At 43.9% G+C, this 20,442-nt stretch overlaps 1 protein-coding gene across 1 annotated transcript in view; it reads right to left on the reverse strand.

Moving 5' to 3' along the window:
- LOC138262437 (A-kinase anchor protein 17B-like) overlaps positions 1 to 1,128 on the reverse strand; it is a 92,142-nt gene extending 91,014 nt beyond the window's left edge. The window contains exon 1 of the mRNA XM_069212335.1: positions 342 to 1,128. Coding sequence (XP_069068436.1) covers positions 342 to 1,115 — 774 coding nt within the window. The 5' untranslated portion in view covers positions 1,116 to 1,128. The remainder of the gene's footprint in view (positions 1 to 341) is intronic.
- Positions 1,129 to 20,442: the final 19,314 nt, after the last annotated feature.

Below are 20,442 nucleotides of genomic sequence, written 5' to 3' on the forward strand. Positions count from 1 at the left end.
TTACGTGTATTTTATGTAAGATGACATTTTGTAACAATTTAAATTAATTGAAACCAATAAAGAATTACTACACATGATATTATAAGACCAGAGTTTTTTTCGTAGTTTTGCAGCAAGAAAAAAGATGGGTAAAGATAAATTGAGAATGACAATCCATGCTATTCTGATGGAGTCGTTTACCTTAATAACCTACTGAGCTTTACTCTTGTAAGCAATTTACACAGCAGTGCAAAACAGTCCGCCAAGCAAAGTAATCCAGATAAATAGATAGTATTTATTTCCACTAGAATGTAATTCACCTCAATCAGTTTAATTAAAATAAAATGTACAAATTAGCCTACCTTCATTTTGCATGGCACGCCTTTCCCGTCTTCTCCTTTAAACATCAGTTGCATTCCTCGTAGGGACTCTGTTGCCTTTACCAAGCTTTTTGAATCTCCATACTGGATGAAGGCTTCAAAGGTATCAAGGAGTCCAGAAGTGGCACTATCACAACCTTCTCCAGACACTTCCTCTCCACGGGATTCTAGCATGGGAATATCAATGTTCTTCACAGTTCCAAACGTTTCAAAAACTTTTTTTAAAACCTCCATACTTGGCTTTCCACCATTAGAATCAGCTGAGAGAAACCACTGGCAAGGCAGCCCTCGCACATGTAGACTGGAGGGGATATCTTGCTTTTGTCCTTCTCGGAATTCCTCAGTTTCCTTCAATTCCTTTGTTGCTTGCAGTGAAGCCTCCCAGCTTTGTTTAGATGGGAAATTAATTTGATCTTCTGTAACTTCCACTCTTAAATCCTCCGTTAAACCATCGAACTTGATGCCACTTCCATGCAGTTTTGCCAAAAAAGCCTGGGCCAAACCTTTGGTTTCTGCCTCACCTTCTAGTAGAATGAATTCCTTTGCGCTTTCTGAGATCCTTATATTGCTAAACTGATCTGGAGAAACAGCCTGCTTCAACTGGTCTATTATGTCTTGGTTAGAGAAAGTCAAGGCATCTTGTGATTCTGGAAGCATCACTCGGATAGTCAATCTTTGCACTGGTGTCAGGTACAGTGACTGAGTAGCGCAGAGCTCTATTTCATCGGATGTTTCATAGACAATATCAGGAGCCATTGTTTCAATGCAGCAATCTAGGAAAGATAATAATTAGAGTATATAAATGCATTTATCAGTCAAGAACTAAAAGGACAGGTCAACTGTGAATTTTACTGCAAAATTAGCAGCGTTTGGTGGACACAATACTCCATCAACACGTGGCAGATGTCCCATTCACTGTATTTAGAGTGTCATTAACTATACTGCACTTGTAATATAGTGGATGGGCACTCACTACTTTTTGTCGGTGTACCCTGTCTGCCAAACTCTAGATAAAGTCCATAGTTTTTTGGCATTACACATTGTTCACACAAAGATAATGCCAATCACTGCCATTATTATTAAGTAGCTATGATATATAATATGCATTTAATCCATAACTAATTTCATTTCCATCAACCTTTGAAACATAGCATATTGTCGCTGCCAAGACAAACTAGCTGACAACTCAAGCGCTGTATTTGGGTCGACTCCCAGTGAACTTGACCTGTAGGCATGCAGCTTGGTTCTGTGGAATGCAGCTGTCCCCAATATACCGAGATAGCGAGCGATCATCACAATGTGTCCAAATTCTAACTGTCCTAGAGTGGCAGAAGTTGTGCTCCATTCATTCACATAGTAATATGCCGCTTGATTCTCAAGAATGTTCTAGGGAAGAAGTTCTACCAGGATTACACCAAAGAACCCATAGAATCTTGTTTACTAAATGTACCACCACACAAACTACAAACCATTTCCCCACATCATAACAAGTGTTTTTTGAAGTTAAAGAAAGAAGTCTTGTTATTGGCATTTAAGAAATCACTTTATGGTACAAAGCTTTGCCTTCTTCACATTATAATTATATAGTGAGTCACTAAGGGGTTATGTGACCACACAGAGGAAGAATGTAAAGTTCAAGCTCTGTGTCTAAAGTTCTTTCAGTGCAGTCTGAAACCCCAGCACTATCAGAGGCATTGCCTAAAAACAAAAGAAAAAACACAATTGACTAATGTTAAGTGACGTTCTCGTGCCTGCACTAAACCATTCCAACCTGGGTGAACCTCTATGGGTGGAACCCGCAGCAACATATTTGCTGAGCTCTTCACCAGACTATTATTACTCCAATTCAGCATTAACAGCAGTCTTTAGGCAGTTCTATCCAGCAGCTCTCGCCACCGCCATGTACAGTGTTATCATTAATGATGTCATTTCAGATTTTGTAGTCATGTTGTCAATGATGTCATAGAACATGTCATGAGTAATGTAATATGGGTAGTAATTAGCAGTGCATGGTGAGAGCGTGAGTTACAGTTTCCAAAGACACACCAAGAAATTACCATGACGTGATGCCAATTTCAGGTACCCAGTGAAGAGTAGGTCTTTTTAAGCTGGGGGAGGTGATAGTTGGCAGTTTGATCAATTCTGTTGATGTGTGTGCTGAATGAGAGGGTAGAGTTCAAAGTGAAATTCCAAAAATGGCAGTGGAGAAACAGTTCACCTTTCGTTCATCGATCAGTAGGGGTAGAAATCTGTTCTGTGCTTTGGCATGAGAAGTAGAAACTACTTTTTTGTGGCGTGAGCATTTCTATGTTTGTCAGACAGGAATGAAGGATAAGCATGTATTTTACTCCTTCCTTTTTTTAGTAAAGTTGTGGGCCATTCACATACCAATGAATGCCACGTACCATTTTTTCCATCAAATAGAGTGCTCAGTGGTTTAAAGTTGTGTGTCGAGATTGAACTCATTTGAACACTGCAAAATGGTGGAGATTTTCAAGAGGCTTCCAACCTCTTTTTAATCTCATGATAGCTTGCTAGAAAGGCACTTGTCCTTGAAAACCCATTTGCTCTTACAGGTTTGGAATTAGTGTGTGATAGTCTTTTGTGTCAAATGCCACTGGAAGGTTGGGAAGAATGAGGAAATAGGGATCTTCTCGAACAGGGTGTGGTGTAGCCACATACATTTTTGAAGTGTCTGATTCATTTCTGCAGCCAGTGAAGAAGCCAGGTTGATTGCCTGCTAGTAGGTGTTCACTGTCCTCCTTGTTGATGTAGGGGATTAGCTGATTGGAGACACACCTTTCAATCACTTTTCTGAGCCATGGGGGGGAGTTATAAAAAGGTATACATGTGTATACAATTTTGAGGTCACTGTTAGCTTTCTTTAACATGAGCATAATTTGGGCAGTCTTTAATGAATATGAGTATACTCCTCCTGTGCATGAAGGATGGATCATAAAGTCACAGACTTGTCCAAAAAGTGAAAATGTGTTTTTATGATATTTGCGGAAGTGCCAAAAGTTATTTGACTTGATATGTCTTATTTATTATCGTTGCTACTGAGGAAGATATTGTTGCATGAACGATATTGCCTATTCCCACATCTTCTGGTTACAACCAGCCTACCCCTACACAGTTTCAACGGTATACCATGATGTAGACTTGGTATTCTAGCTGTGGTAGGTTTTTTCCATGCACAGCTCTATAAGCAACTTCCCTATATAGACTGAGGTATTGTTGTAGCAAGACGAAAACCAAGAAATGAAAACTCAATAGTTCTTTTTATAAGTAAACACTTTGTAGAAACTGTATTTGTAAATACTCACCCATTTTAAATACATATATTTATAATGATTTATAAACATGACTGTTCCAAAAAGGTTAGGCAATGCAAATGTCAGGTAAGCAGTTAGCCCTAAATGTGGTTCTATATATTTATGGTCTGGCTTGACAGTGCAGCTGTCGACAGACAATTATGTGTTATGGTCTGAGTTGACAGCGCAATTGTCACAAGACAATTATGTGAGTATCACCAGGAGAGGGGTTTTGGCTCTGCCCACATGTTGGGAGCCAGGATTACCTATTTTAATTGGGTAAAAGGTGCCTGCTTCCACATAAAAGTGCTTGCTGCTCACACAGCTGTGATCATTTAGATTATTTATCCCACTGCCTGAGCTTGGACATTTAGGGGCACGCCCAAGCTATTCCAATGCTATAAAGAGGTCTTAGAAAATTCGATAATTGATGGTATTTCTCTCAGGCAGCAGTACAGATGGGAGGATGCCAATTAACACACATGGATATTCAAGCCAGACATGGATTTTCAAGGCTTCCTAGTAACTATTATGTATAGATCACACGTGTGTACAGTCAAGTCACCGAACTCACCTGGACAGACCACGCCATCGTCCACTTCACCATTGCAGGATCCGCATGCACCACCAAAGAAATTTCCTGCTCCTCCCACTGCAGCTGGGACAAAGGGACAGAGACCCAATGGATGGATGCCCTAAACACCTCCCATCCTGACTCTGCAACCAACCTTGAACAGGCTGTCAAGAGGTTTTCCGTCTGTATCACCATCTGCAGCAACAGATTCACCCCTATCAAACCTGCCAAGACCAGTAGATCTATCAAACAAGCTAGTTGGTTTACACCAAAACTCAGAATACTGAAACACAACTGCAAATGGCTAGACAGAAGATGGTGCATGAGCAAATATCCCACAGGCTGAGCCACCTTTAAATCAGTCCTCAATGAATATCACCAATGACACAAAAAGAGATGCCCTTACAGATCACATTGAAGCCAGCTCCAACCTCAACAAGGAACTCTTCAGCAACATCAGAGTGTTTTCCTGCCCGTCAGCCACCAAGAATGAGATCTCCCCTTCTTAGGAACTCTGTGACACTCTAGCGGACTACTGCCACAACAAATTATCCACCATCTACAAACATTTTGAACCCCAACCCACCAACCTCTACAACCTTCCCACATCTACCAACGCCACCCACAACCACCCGCTCACCACACAGGAACAGATCACCACACAGAGCACCACAGCCATTATGAACTCCATTCACTCTGGAAGGCCCACAGTTCCCTGCCTCCACCACTTCTTCAACCTTGGGATCATGGAAATCAGCTGCAAACTCACCTCCATTCTCAAAACGTCCACCACCACATCCGCCTTCCCTGATGGTTAGAAACACGCAGAGGTCAGACCCCTCCTCAAGAAACCCTTTGCCAACACCAGCGAACTTTCTGCTTCCCCTCCCCGCCAAAGTCCTTGAGAATGCCATCAAACACCAACTCACTGAACACCTAAGGAAAAACAACCTGCTGAACATCTCCCAATCTAGTTTCAGCACCAACCACAGCACTAAAACCTCCATGATTTCCACCACTAACAATATCAAAACACTCCTCAACCACAGAGAAACAGCAGCCATGATCCTCCTCGACCTCTCAACATTGTTCAATACCGTATTCCCCCAGACTCTCATCAAAAGACTCCACCACATCAGGATCCAGGGAGATGGATCACATCCTTCCTCACAGGATGAACACAGAGACTTTGCCTATCACCCTTCACCTCAGAACCTAAAAGTATCATCTGCAGGATCCCTCAAGGTTCATCCCTCAGCCCAACCCTGTTCAACACTTAATTAATACCCCGGGCCAACATTCCTTTAACCTGTCCACTTATTTGACAACAAGAGCATCGGCTCCTAACAATGTCCTTTTCATGTTTGGCTCCTTGGAAGTGGTAATGTTGACATGTTATGGCCTACATACTTTGTTGGCTTCATCAGGACCAAGGGCTGATAGATAATCCAACAGACTAAAAACAAACAAAATGAAAAGGTTACCTAACTCGAACACAATATGTATTACTTGCTCAGTGGTGAGCCACCACCGGAATTAGTCCCACATTCAACCTTAATGCCCCACCATAATGCTGTGTATAAACAAAAATTACACAGTTATTCCAAGCCAAGAACATGCCCAAAGTCATGTGGCTCAAAGGACAAATATGTGTCTTATTAGATGGCGACCTGATCAGTGGATAATATTGTCAAAAGCATATGTATTACGAGGCTTGGACCTTTTTTGTCCCCAAACAATACTGGTTTCATGGGCTACAGTTGTGTATAGTAGATAATTGGTGAACTGTTTTAAATACTTTTTTTGTTGTATTTTGATATATTGTTTGGAATTTGTTTATAAAAAAAGAGTATGCTGACTGATTCTTGTACCCATATTCCACAGATGAATCTGTGCTAAATAAATGAAAAACTGAATGCAAAGTCTATGATTGTTGAATTGGGAAGTCTAACTATTTGGCCATTGGCTTGCTTTTCTTGCACAAACTAATAGTTGTGCTTCACAAACACATTCATGGGTGTTTGCGGATTTTTTGCCTCACTCATTAACCCTGCTTCTCTAATTTTAGTATTTTGTAAAATGGATTGCCATGTTGTAAAATGCAGTAATGTGTCACAGAGTGAAGTGGCATAGAGTGGTATGCCAGTAGAGTGGAGTGGTATGTTGTAGAGAGGAGTGGATTGTAGAGTGGAGTCACGTGTTGTAGAGTGGAGTGGCATGTTGTAGAGTGGAGTGACATGTCATAGAGTGGAGTGGCTCAGAGTGGAGTAGCGTAGAGAGGAGTGATGTGGAATGGAGTGGAGTGTCATAGAATGGAGTGATTTTGTTGTAGACTGTTGAAGAGTGGTGTAGAGTTGGGGGCACAGAATGGAGTAGAGTGTCGTAGAGTGGTGTGATGAAGAGTGGAGTGGCATAGTGTGGATTATGTATGGTGTAGTAATGCACTTCAGTTACAGACAACACATTTTGAACTGAAATGACCATTAAATTTCCAGAGACATACAGTTTTTCTGATAAAGTATACAGCGAACAAACAATAATGTGTAGAAATGTCATCATCGAATGTATTGATTTGACCGTATTCATATATTTAGAAAATTACAAAAAATGTGCTTCATTTATGCTTTCTTAATTCTGATATATTCTGAAATAGCTGCACAGTTCATTTTCAAACATTTACATTCTGTTCTCTGCTAGAAAAAAACCTTTCCTCTCACAGCAGGATTGTCACATAAGTCCTCTCACTTTGAAGTCAGAGAAAGAAGAGTAAACACTAAGGGCCAGATGTAGAAAAATCTGTTTTTGCGACTTGCAAATTGTAAGTCTGAGCGACTCGCAATTTGCAAGTCGCAAAAACGGATGCAGAATGGTGTCTCAGACACCTTCTGCGACTCGCTATGGGGTCGCAAAGACCCACCTCATCAATATTCATGAGGTGGGTGGCATTTTGCGACCCCATAGCGAGTCCCTGCACTCACAGGGATGGTGGCCTGCTGTAGTCAGCAGACCTCCATGTCTGTGACTGCTTTATAAATAAAGCAGTTTTTTTTTTCTTTTTGCAGCCCTTTTTCCTTAAAGGAAAACGAGTTGCAAAATGAAAAATAAACCGAAACCATTTGGTTTCGTTTTTTTCAGAGTAGGCAGTGGTCCATAGGACCACTGCCTGCTCTGAAAAAATATTTTTATCGACATTCACAAAGGGGAAGGGTGGCACTGGTGGTAACTGCGAGTTGGTTTGCGACCGCATTCGCGGTCACAAAGCAACTCTGAATTGTGATGCGAGTCGCAAATAGGAAGGGAACACCGACTCGCAATTTGGGAATGTGCATCGCGTGAGGCCGTTTGCAAGGCGCAAACTGCATTTTTCGCAGTTTGCGCCATGCAAACGGCGTGCTACATCTGGCCTTAAGCTCCCTCGCAAGACAGAGCTTGACATTTGACCTCTGCCTTTGAATGCACACCAGAATTGACAAGAGAAGAGCAAGATTTAAAGGCCTATTTACAGAGAGCAAGCACTTGTGGAAGAAAGCAGTAAATAGGCCATGCTTCACGAGAGGGATAAACTCAGGTTGAGCAGCCTAAAACAAAGAAAGCCAACAAATAGAAAGCAAGCAAATGTAAGTTACAAAGCACAAAGCCAATGGTAAGCAATGGGAAGAATGCATACCCACGACAGTTTTAGAATGTCCCCAAGATGTCAATAGCATTCCAGACAGCTGGGCTGTCTGGTAGGCATTGATCCTAAAACTGATAATTATATCTGTAATAATGCGCCTATCTGAATAACCAAAGGCTCTTTTATTATGGATGTGAGAGGCAAAACATTAAGGGGGTTATTACAACTTTGGAGGAGGTGTTAATCCGTCCCAAATGTGACAGATATACCACCAGCCGTATTACGAGTTCCTTAGGATATAATGGACTCGTAATACGGCTGGTGGTATATCCGTCACTTTACCGTCACTTTTGGGACAGATTAACACCTCCTCCAAAGTTGTAATAACCCCCTAAATGTTTCTTACAAGCCTACCACAGAAATGAGCTATCAGAGAAATTGTATAAGCTAATACATACAAAAACATGCAATTATTGGCAATCATGAATGTAAAAAAGGAAAATATTAATGCCTGAAAAGGGGGATTATTAGAATAATTTTGTATACAAAATAGCACACTTCATGCCACAGGCATAAGGAAACGTAAATGTGATAAACTGTATATGTTTCAAAATTATCAAAGAAGCATCACAGAAATATAAAAAAAACAAAAAAGCATTGGCAAAGTCAACATGTCTGATCCTGCCAATGTGAAAGGTTTTTTTCTGTTTGCACATATATGGAATAGGCATTGTAAGCTTAAAATAATGAAAAGCAAAAACGGTGCTGCCAAAAAGTGGTGTAGTCATGTTTGCACAACAATGACCCGTTGCTCAAATTAGAAAAAAAAGAATTAAATGAAGCAGAGATCGTCCCAGATGCCTGGACACTTTCATTGACTACTATTCAGGCCAATCTGTGCATGTGCACAAGCAAAATGCGATCAATCACAGTGAACAGAGTTAATGGCTGAAGAGTGCTAGCCTACTGCCCATGCAGGATTCTGTGGTGGGAGGACACAAAACATGAATCACACTTAGATCGACCAATGTATTGCGAGAGCTAACTAAAAAGTCCATGCGTATATAGGGGGTCATTCTGACCCCCGCGGGCGGCGGGAGCCACCCGCCTGGAGGGAGCCGCCATATGGCCGCTCCGCGGTCAAAAGACCGCGGAGGCCATTCTGGCTTTCCCGCTGGGCTGGCGGGCGACCGCCAGAAGGCCGCCCGCCAGCCCAGCGGGAAACCCCTCCCCACGAGGAAGCCGGCACCGAATGGAGCCGGCGGAGTGGGTATGTGCGACGGGTGCAGTGGCACCCGTCGCGTATTTCAGTGTCTGCAAAGCAGACACTGAAATACAAAGTGGGGCCCTCTTACGGGGGCCCCTGCAGTGCCCATGCCATTGGCATGGGCACTGCAGGGGCCCCCAGGGGCCCCACGACACCCCTCACCGCCATCCTGTTCCTGGCGGTCGGAGCCGCCAGGAACAGGATGGCGGTGAGGGGGTCGGAATCCCCCATGGCGGCGCAGCAAGCTGCGCCGCCATGGGGGATTCCCAGGGCAGCGGAAAACCGGCGGGAGACCGCCGGTTTTCCTGGTCTGACCGCGGCCAAACCGCCGTGGTCAGAATGCCCTGCGGGGCACCGCCAGCCTGTTGGCGGTGCTCCCGCATCCCCGGCCCCGGCGGTCCTTGACCGCCGGGGTCGGAATGACCCCCATAATGTTTTTTGAAAATCTAAATGAGGCTAGAGAGACAGCTAAAGTTTGCTTTAGGCCAGGCCTAAAAACAGAGATAAATATATATATATACAATTCTAACCTTGTCCTCACTTTTGTTCTTGTTCTTATCAGTATGGTAGATTAAATCATCCCTATTTAATTTCTCCACTTTCTGTCTGGCACGTTTAATGGTCTTAGCCCCATAACCCCTCTCTTTGAATCTTTCACACATCTTGCCACATTCTTGATGAAAGTCCGACTCATTTAAAAGTGGAGAAATTAAGTAGGGATGATTTAATCTACCATACTGATAAGAACAAGAACAAACAACAAAAGTGAGGACAAGGTTAGATTTGTAACAACATTCAGCAACCTAGCTTATGAGGTACAGAAGATATTCAATAAGAGTTGGCATACTTTACAAACTGACCCACCACTAGATGAGTGTATGGAAGAGAGACCTCAAATAACGTTTAGGAGAAGTAGGTCGCTGAGGGATGACTTATGTAGAAGTGAAATATCAAGTGAGAATAATACTAGGGAAAACCTAGGAAATTGATTTTCGTGCTGTATGAAGTGTAATGCATGTAAGACAAGAAATAATTTAAAAATGTTAAGGATAGCAGGGAGAGATGAGACTTTTACTATCAAAGGGAGTTACAACTGTGGGACAATATACTGTGTGTATTGTCTTATATGTCCATGCAACAAACTATATATAGGGAGCACAATCCATACTGCCAAGAAGCGAGTGTTGGAACACAGGCGGGCAATTAAAAATAATGAAAAGAGTTATACAGTGGTGAGACACTTCTCTAGCCACCATGAAGGAAATGAAAATCTCTTAAAGTTTGTGGTCATTGACCAGGTTAAACAGGGTAAACGGGGTGGCAACAGAGAACGCATGTTGAGAATTATGGAGTCACGCTATATCATAGATTTTGAGACATTGGACCCTATGGGGCTAAATTCTAGTGAGGGACTAAGCACACATTTGGGATAAGTAATGTATGTTGTAGTTATATTTATTTTTTGAAAGTTTGTTTAGATAAGAGTTGAGTTATATATTTTTTCCTTTATATTTTTCTTTCAGTCTTTGATTTATACAAGATGAGGACTACATTAGATCCAATAATGAGAGAAAGGCTAATACTATGTATGAAAAAATTAGGTACAGAACAGCACCATGGTAAAGTAATTCTGCCCACTTGAGCAGTACTAATAATATATAATATTGGGTGCATGTTTATAATTGATTTTTCTATGTAAATAAATTAGAAGTTGGATGCAATAGGAGATGTATTATGTAGTAGATTTCTAGTAAATGAAGCTTTTGATAATAATTTCGAAGAAAAGGGTTAAACTGTAAGGATACATTGTAAAAGTGAAGCTGATATGTATGCAAACATAGGTACACAAAGATAGGCGCCATTGGTGTGGATCAAATTAGTCCTTTCTTTATGTTTTTGTACCAAGGTATTTAAATGAGATGGTGAAATGATGCTCTATCCGTGATCAAGGCTGATTGCCGAAAGGAGTTGGATTTGCTTTGTTTGCTGAGAATAAATGCTGGAGTCATATACGGAGGTGTCCTGGTTCTCTTTGGAATTGGGAGCGTTGGGTATCATATAAATATATATATATATATATATATATATATATATATATATACACACATTTTTAGCACTAGTGAGTTTGTTTATTGTATAGATTAATTAATTCACAACAAAAATACTTAGAATTTAAAGAATTGATATCATACCGGATAAACAGCAAATATAAAAGTAAAAAAAATACTGCAAATTACAAGTTTGCTGACAAAATATAAAAAATTAAAACCAATCCGAATAATTGTACAATGCAGCTAACAAATGCCTATATTTTGTCGTTGAAGAAGGGCAATATAATGTCTTATATCCTGCATCCATTTTGACGAACAAGAGGTCATAGAAATTTCCATATTATTTCTAACAACTCCGGACCATGAAAACTATATATGTTTAAAAGTTATCTTATTACAAAAGCAGCATAATCTCAAAGACCTTTCCCCCTTCGACCTAGAACCTCTAAATTAGATTTATTCATGATAAATCTCATCTTAAGAATTGAGTGTATCCTCAAGATTACTGTCTAAATAAGACTGGCCCCTCCTTGTAAATTGTTGATACACATAAGCAGAGTTTTTATAGGAAAACAGCAGTTTTAGATGTTTGGAATTTGCAACAATTTTGAATTTTGTTTCTATGATGGTTTTTCATTGGTCAGTACCCATGCTTGCTTTTGTCTCCAGGATAGGAAGTTGATTATAATTTTTGTATTTATTTAAACCTTAGGTGATATGGTGCCCGTGTTATGTGAGAATATTACTTTTTAATTAGTCATCTGCATAGCAGAGCAATTCATGTACTTAGTGAACTGAATAGCGTAGCTGCAGGATACATTTACAAGGCCAAAGTTGAGATGAATCATGCACTGTGGAGCAGAGGATCTAAAATTAAAAATACAATGCAGCCATTTAATTCAAATGTTATCCAGTGAAGCAATGGTTTAGTGAGCGATAAACAGAGAACTGTGCCGCTCATTAGGAATTAGTTTAGACTTTGTAATGTTATCAATCAATCAATCAATCACTGCATTTGTAAAGCGCGCTACATACCTGCGAGGGTCTCAAGGCGCTGGGGAGGTGGGGTGCTACTGGTTGAAGAGCCAGGTCTTGAGGAGTCTTCTGAAGGCCAGCAGGTCCTGGGTCTGTCGTAGGATGGTGGGGAGAGTGTTCCAGGTCTTGGCGGCGAGGTAGGAGAAGGATCTGCCGCCGCCGGTGGTTTTTCGGATGCGGGGGACTGTGGCGAGGGCGAGGTTGGCTGAGCGGAGGCTTCGGGTGGGGGTGTGGAAGCTGAGTCGGTTGTTGAGGTAGGTGGGTCCGGTGTTGTGCAGTGCTTTGTGTGAGTGGATCAGGAGCTTGAAGGTGATCCTTTTGTTGACGGGGGGCCAGTGCAGGCCTCTCAGGTGGAGTGTGATGTGGCTGCGGCGGGGGACATCGAGGATGAGTCGGGCCAAGGCATTCTGGATGCGTTGGAGTCGTCTCAGGAGCTTGTTTGTAATTCCTGAGTAGAGGGCGTTCCCGTAGTCAAGTCTGTTGGTGATGAGGGCCTGGGTAACAGTTTTTCTCGTGTCGAGGGGGATCCATTTGAAGATCCTGCGGAACATACGGAGGGTGTTGAAGCAGGACGCGGTGACGGCGTTGACTTGCCTGGTCATGGAGAGAGTGGAGTCGAGGATGACCCCCAGGTTGCGTGCGTGGTCCGTGGGTTCCGGGGCTGTCCCTAGTGACGTGAGCCACCAAGAGTCGTCCCAGGCTGATGGGGTGGGTCCGAGAATGAGGACCTCCGTCTTGTCTGAGTTCAGCTTCAGTCTGCTGTCCTTCATCCAGTCTGCTACGGCCTTCATTCCTCGGTGGAGGTTAGCTTTGGCGGTGTGGGGATCTTCGGTGAGGGATATGATCAGCTGGGTGTCGTCGGCGTAGGAGATGATGTTGAGGTTGTGTTGTCGTGCGATGTGGGCGAGGGGGGCCATGTAGATATTGAACAGTGTCGGGCTGAGGGAGGATCCCTGTGGGACGCCGCAGATGATCTCGGTGGTTTTAGAGCGGAAGGGTGGGAGGCAGACGCTCTGGGTTCTGCCGGAGAGGAAGGATGTGGTCCAGGCCAGGGCCTTCTCTTGGATACCGGTGTCATGGAGGCGTGCTGATAGGGTGTGGTGGCAGACCGTGTCAAAGGCTGCTGATAGGTCCAGGAGGATGAGGGCGGCTGTTTCTCCTTTGTCCAACAGGGTCCGGATGTCGTCAGTGGCGGCGATGAGGGCGGTCTCGGTGCTGTGGTTACTGCAAAAACTGGATTGGGAAGGGTCCAGGATGTTGTTGACTTCGAGGTAGCGGGTCAGCTGTTTGTTGACAATCTTCTCTGTCACTTTTGCTGGGAAAGGGAGCAGGGAGATGGGCCGGAAGTTCTTGAGGTCCTTGGGGTCCGCCTTAGGCTTCTTCAGAAGGGCGTTGATCTCGGCGTGCTTCCAGCTTTCTGGGAAGGTTGCTGTCTCGAAGGAACAGTTGATTGTTTTCCGGAGCTGGGGCGCGATGGCTGCGCTGGCTTTGTTGAAGACGTGATGAGGGCAGGGGTCCGATGGGGATCCGGAGTGGATGGAGTTCATGGCTTTGATGGTGTCTTCGTCGCTAACTCTGGACCAGACGGTCAGGCGACTGGTGCGAGTGGTAGTCGCAGGGGTGGTGGACTCGGTGGTGGGTGCGGGTGGGTCGGGGTTGAAGCTGTCATGGATGTCGGTGATCTTGCGGTGGAAGAAGGTGGCCAGGGAGTCGCACAGGTCTTGAGATGGCGGGATCTCGTTGGTGATGGAGCTGGGGTTGGAGAGTTCTTTCACGATGCTGAAGAGCTCTTTGGTGTTGTGTGCGTTGTTGTCTAAGCGGTCCTTGAAGGCGGTCTTCTTGGCGGTCCTGATGAGTTGGTGATGTCTGCGGATGGCGCTCTTGAGGGCTGTGTGGTTGTCTGGTGTTCGGTCGTGGAGCCATTTCTTCTCCAGCTTCCGACAGGTGTGCTTGGAGATCCGGAGGTCCTCGGTAAACCAGGCGGCTTTCTTGTTGGTGTGGTTGGTTGTAAAGGTCTTGAGAGGGGCGAGGGTGTTGGCGCAGTCGTTGAGGTGTGAGGTTGGTCGCGGCGGTGTCTGGGTCGGTGGGGTCGGTGGGTGGTCTCAGGGCAAGGGCGGTAGTCAGTTGGTCCTCGGTGACCTTGCCCCAGCAGCGGCGTGGTAGCTGTTGGGTGCGGTGGTGTGTGGTGGGTTTTCTGAAGGTGAAGTGGACGCATCAGTGGTCGGTCCAGTGTGGTTCGGTGGTGTGGTTGAAGGAGACGTGGGGGCTTGCGGAGAAGATGGGGTTGAGCGTGTGTCCAGCGGCGTGAGTGGGTGTCGTTACGAGCTGTTTGAGTCCGAGGTTGGCAAGGTTGTCGATCAGGGCGGTGGAGTTGGTGTTGTTGTTGTTCTCGAGGTGGAAGTTCAGGTCCCCGAGGAGGATGTAGTCCGTGGAAGCGAGGGCGTGGGTGCTGATGAGGTCGGCGATGGTGTCACTGAACTGTGGGCGGGGTCCGGGAGGTCTGTAGATGAGAGTTCCTCTGAGGGTGGTGTTGGGGTCGGTGTGGATCTGGAAGTGCATGTGCTCGGCGGTGGTGAGGGTGTCATCGGTGTTCGTTGAGATTTTGATGGAGTCTTTGTGGATGATGGCGATTCCTCCTCCCACTCCGTTGGTGCGGTCTCTGTGGGAGATCTTGTAGCCCTGTGGGATGGCTATGGCGATGTCTGGTGCTGAGGTGGTGTTCAGCCAGGTCTCCGTCAGGAAGGCGACGTCGGGCGGTGTAGTCTGAGAGGTCCCAAAGTTCGATGGCGTGCTTGCGAGCGGAGCGGGTGTTGAGGAGGATGCAGCGGAGGTGGTTGGGTTCTCTGGCTGGTGGTGTGGAGGGTTGGATGCTGGTGAATCTGCAGTTCCGGCAGGTGAAAGGCCGCTGGGTGCGTTTCGGGGTGGCCCGGTAGCAGGGGTGGTCTTGTCTGGTGTTGAGTGCGTGGAGGGTGCTTGCGTCGTAGTGCAGTCTGGTGTTGCGGGGGGTGCGGGTTCCAGGGGTTCTGGTGCTGGGTGAGGTCCAGGCGCGGACGGGCGCAGACGGGCTTGCCTTAGGCGCGCCTTTGGCGCGGCAGCAGCGCGTCCGCTGCGCGCCCGCTTCGCGGCATCCATATGAGGGCAGAGGGAGGGAGGAGCAGCTGGGAGGTGGGAGCGGGAGGCCAATGGGAGTGAAGGGGGCGGGGCAGCAGGGGCTCAGCAGCAAGGGAAAAACCCGGGGGAAAATCTGGGGAAAAAACGGCGGGAAAAGACAGCGGAGAGGGACAACAGAGCACAGGGGTACAGAAAGCAAAACACAGGGGCACAAAATGAAAAAACAAAGTGGCACAGAAGCCAAGCGCAGGGGTATAGAAAAAAGGGAGCGAGTAGTCAGGCGGCAAAAGCGGCAACGGAGGTTCAACCCACAGGGGGCTGTGTGGCAGATGGGGGGAGCGACCTGCCGTTATAGTAGGACTGAAGGCACCCCACCACCCATATTTATTTGGAAACTTCTTTATAGCATTGCTGTCACCTGAACTTCTGGTGGTTAATTTAGAAATATGAATAATCTATCTCAATTTGATAGAAGGATCCCTCAATATGGGTATTTGGCAATGTATTCAATATGGGACGAGTCAATCAACAATTTGCATCGAGTGGCGTAACAATAGCCCCCGCAGCCCCTCTGATAAGGGGGCCCCCACTGGCACTATATGCACAGATGGCAGGCCCCTGTCCTAAGAGCTCCTGACTCAGTGAGATCCTCCATGTATTTTGCAGGGGAAGAGTTACACCACTGTTTGAATCTGAGTTCCAATGGCCATAACTTTAGTTTCAGAAAGAGTAGTGGGAAGACCATTCAGAACGTTATAGTCTTGCAATTGATTCAGCTATTTATGTGAACCCCTTTGTATCATTGATGAAATGATGAGATCATCAACAAATGTTAAATGAATTCTCCATTCACTCTCCAGATTAGGAACTAGAGCAGCCAGGTGATCCAGGAGGTCTGGCAATTCAGCCATATATAAAGAAAATAGTAAGGAAACAAGTGGACATCCTCATTTAGGCCGTTTGCTGTTTATGTCGAGCGCGCAAGCACTTTGACCTGTTGTAAGTATTGTGGGCTTTTAACCATGCCCACCACATCCCCATCACTTTCAGTTGGTCGTGGGATTGCCTTTCCAAAATCCCTTGATCTCATGGGTAAATGCTTTACATTTGTCCTGCCCTGGGGCAGTTTGGTTACAGTCTTGGATACCAACACTATTACAGGGATAATTGCACGATTGCTGATATACTTCAGCCTTGGCAATCTACTTTTTTCTTTTGTCTGCACTTCATGGCGCTCACAGTGCGAACTTGATCGGCGGTATCGTTATTACATTATATTCACTCTGATTTGCTTAGTACACATTCTTTGCAGCAGGCACATTAACCCTGTGCGTTATGTTATGATGACTCCAAGCTTCACTAGACAAAAGTACGTTTTCTCTCCAGAAAGAACATAAATCGTCAGAAATATTTTGCCATTTTTACATTACATGTACTTTGTGATTTGCCTTGTACACATTCTTTGCAGCAGACACATTAATCCTTTGCGCTACCTTATGATGACTCCAAGCTTCACTAGACAAAAGTACATTCTCTTGGCTGCAATGGCCCTCACACCACTCAGAGCGCAAACTTGATCAGCGGTATCGTTTTTACATTATATGCACTCTGATCTGCTTAGTACATGTTCTTTGCAGCAGGCACATTAACCCTCTGAGCTACCTTATGATGACTCCAAGCTTCCACCACACAAAAGTACGTTCTCTCTCCAGAAAGACCATAAATTGCCAGAGTTATTTTGACATCCTACATTACATGCACTTTGTGATTTGCCTAGTACACGTTCTTTGCAGCAGGCACATTAACCCTGTGCGCTACCTTATGATGACTCCAAGATTACACTAGACAAAAGTGCATTCCACACGGAACATAAACCGCCAGAGTTATTTTGTCATTTTTACATTACATTCACTTTGTGATTTGCCTAGTACATGTTGTTTGCGGCTGGCACATTAACCCTCTGCTCTACTTTATGATGACTCCAAGCTTCCGCTAGACAAAAGTATGTTCTCTCTCCAGAAAGAACATAAATCACCAGTTATTTTGACATTTTTATATTACATGCACTTTGTGATTTGGTAGTACATGTTCTTTGCAGCAGGCACATTAACCCTGTACTCTACCTTATGATGACTCCAAGCTTCTACTAGACAAAAATATGTTCTCTTGGCTGCAATGGCGCTCACAGCAGAGCGCAAACTCGATCAGCTGTATCGTTTGCACGCTATATGCACTCTGATCTGCTTAGTACATGTTCTTTGCAGCAGACGTATTAGCTCTGTGTGCTACCTTATGATGGCTCCAAGCTTCCACTAGACAAAAGTATGTTCTCTTTCCAGAAAGAACATAAATTGCCAGAGTTATTTTGTCATTTTTACATTACATGCACTTTGTGATTTGCCTAGTACATGTTTTTTGCAGCTGTGCCTTATGATGACTCCAAGCTTCTACTAGACAAAAGTATGTTCTCTTGGCTGCCATGGCGCTCACAGCACTCAGAGTGCAAACTCGATCAGCCGTACTGTTTTTACAATATATGCACTTTGTGATTTGCCTAGCACACGTTCTTTGCAGGAGGCACATTAACCCTCTGCGCTACCTTACGGTGGCTCTAAGCTTCCACTAGACAAAAGTATGCTCTCTCTTCCGAAAGAACATTTACCCTCTGTGGTACCTTATAATGAGTCCAAACTTCCACTAGACAAAAGTATGTTCTCTCTCCAAAAAGAACATTAATCACCAGAGTTATTTTGACATTTTTACATTAGATGAACTGTGATCTGCTTAGTACACGTTCTTTGTAGCACACATATTCACTCTGGGACTTGTAGTTGTATTTTTTAAACGTGATACAAGCTGGAAACCAGCCCTTGGAGTAGTATTCGTAGCGTTGTCCAGCTCCTTAGTTCGATGCATGGTTCGCGCATTTGCTTTATGTTTCAGCTTTGCATTCTGGGACTTGTAGTTTTTTTAAAATAATATGATACAAGCTGCGAATACAAAGCAGAAACCTGAGTAGATGAGCTACACATGTTTGAGTCTGTAAAATTTGAGCTGTGTGCGTGTATTTATAAAACTAACCCTGAGGAGAGCTTACAGTTGATTATGCTGTACAATGGTCAATATTTTATTAGTAATATTTCAGTTCAAGACTGACTGAGGATCATTAATATCATGTGAGAGGACTCTCCTTAAGCGTGTAAAAAGTAATGGGCATTTTGTTCAACTTCCTAGACTTCAGTAAAGGGACAGTGATCCAGTAAGCATGCATTCTTGGAGTACAATTATTTATTCATTGTCCTGCCGTCAATGTCGCCTGTACCAACTGCCAAGTAAATATGTTTTGCACCTCAGAGTAGTTTATATGTTAAGGACCTTGTTGAAAAAATATTCTATTAGGCCTACTAGCCCTATAGTTATATGCAGGGCCACTGGACCTATGTGGCAGAAAGGACCAATATATGCAGCAGGGTTGACCAATTAATGTGGCAAAAGAAGCCAAGTTATTCATTTACGATGCCAATAGCTCAAGTAAATGCAAGACCTATTGCATTGCAAATGCTTGTTTTATTTTAGGATTAAAACTATTACCATCTGACAGATTCACTTGGACACATGTATCTGAATGTCATTCAATTAAAATTTAAGTAAAGATTGATCATTACCCCAGGAGTGGAGTTTAGCCCAACGACGATTCCTATTCAGTTTATCAAGCCATATAATAGTCAATAAAACAAACACACACTTTTCTGATTGTTTCCCTGCATTGCTTTTCTAGTTAATATAGTTGAAGCCATATACTTTTCTAAGGAGGAACAATACGATCTAAAGCCAGATTGGAAAACTTCACTAATTTCTGGTCTGATACCCATTGCAAGAATTTCTAATATATAGAAATAAACATAAATAGAGGGCTTTTGGGGCAGCCATCTATATTCACTGTTCAGCTGGCACTCACATTTATGCCTGCTCCTATCCAAACATAAAACAAGGGGTAATGGGTTAGGCCATATCAGGCATTGGCTCTCTTGCACTGTGAGCGAACGCATAATATGTCTGGTCACAAGTGCACACACGCCTAAAAAGACATGCACTTCAGTGTTAGTGCTGGTCAGCCAATAAAAAGCTATATCACAGTTATGTCAGAAACATGATTGCTCGCCTTAACAAAACATGTTATGTTGTTGGCATCATGTTATGCCAGTCACTACTTTGTTTGTATTACCCTTGCTCCAGAGGTATTGTTGAGACAGTTTGTGAGCCGGTAGTTCAGTAGGATGGATGCTTGCTATAACTCCTACTCATTGTAGGAAATGAGGGGGGATCCAGTAGGATCTCGGTCCCAGCAGCTATTCCTAGGCCTGATCTGGATTTGGCCTCGTGTAATTTTCTTACACTTGAGTATACAATTCAGAAGTGCATTCTGTTTTGAGCAGTAACCTGCAGACACCGAGGGGGCTTTCTTAATTTCAAATCCAACTGGGCCATTTTCAAAGACATGATTTAAAGGGCAATTAGCCCTTCTTTGTTGATGTATTATCCTGGCTGGGAGCAACTTGGATCGTAACACCTAGATGTCACTGCAAGCGAAGGAGACAGAGGCACACAGCTCTTCACTTTACAGGTACTTTAGAGAAACTATATTTTGGAGGCAGGTTTTAGCTTTGTTCAACTCCTCCATGTAAGAGATGTGCATGCACTGTAAGAACATCTGTTGTATCTGTGTGTATAAGTATTTACAAAAATAATGTTTAAATTACACTTATTAATTTAGGTTTTATTTAGTTTGTTTAATTCTTTTATAGTGCTACTCATCCCAGGGTATGTTGTCAGTGCGCCTCACATCACATACAAAGAGACAATAAGTCAAACAAGTGTCTAAATCAATGTACAGGACATTTTACAAAAGCCACTGAGGGTAATAAAGTGTAGGAGTTGAATATCATCCATACTTGTAGACAAGTGTTTGGGTTTGTCTGTTCTAACAAGACTTTATTACTACCCAAAGAAACCTTTTGTTGCAAACGTAGAATAACAAAAAGAAGGAGAAAAACACAATATAGCCTTATAACCTGCCAAAGCGGCCTATACCTTCATTAAAGGCCCACGCAAGCG

Source organism: Pleurodeles waltl, chromosome 2_1 (genome assembly GCF_031143425.1).
Source record: "Pleurodeles waltl isolate 20211129_DDA chromosome 2_1, aPleWal1.hap1.20221129, whole genome shotgun sequence".
Taxonomy (NCBI): Eukaryota; Metazoa; Chordata; class Amphibia; order Caudata; family Salamandridae; genus Pleurodeles; species Pleurodeles waltl.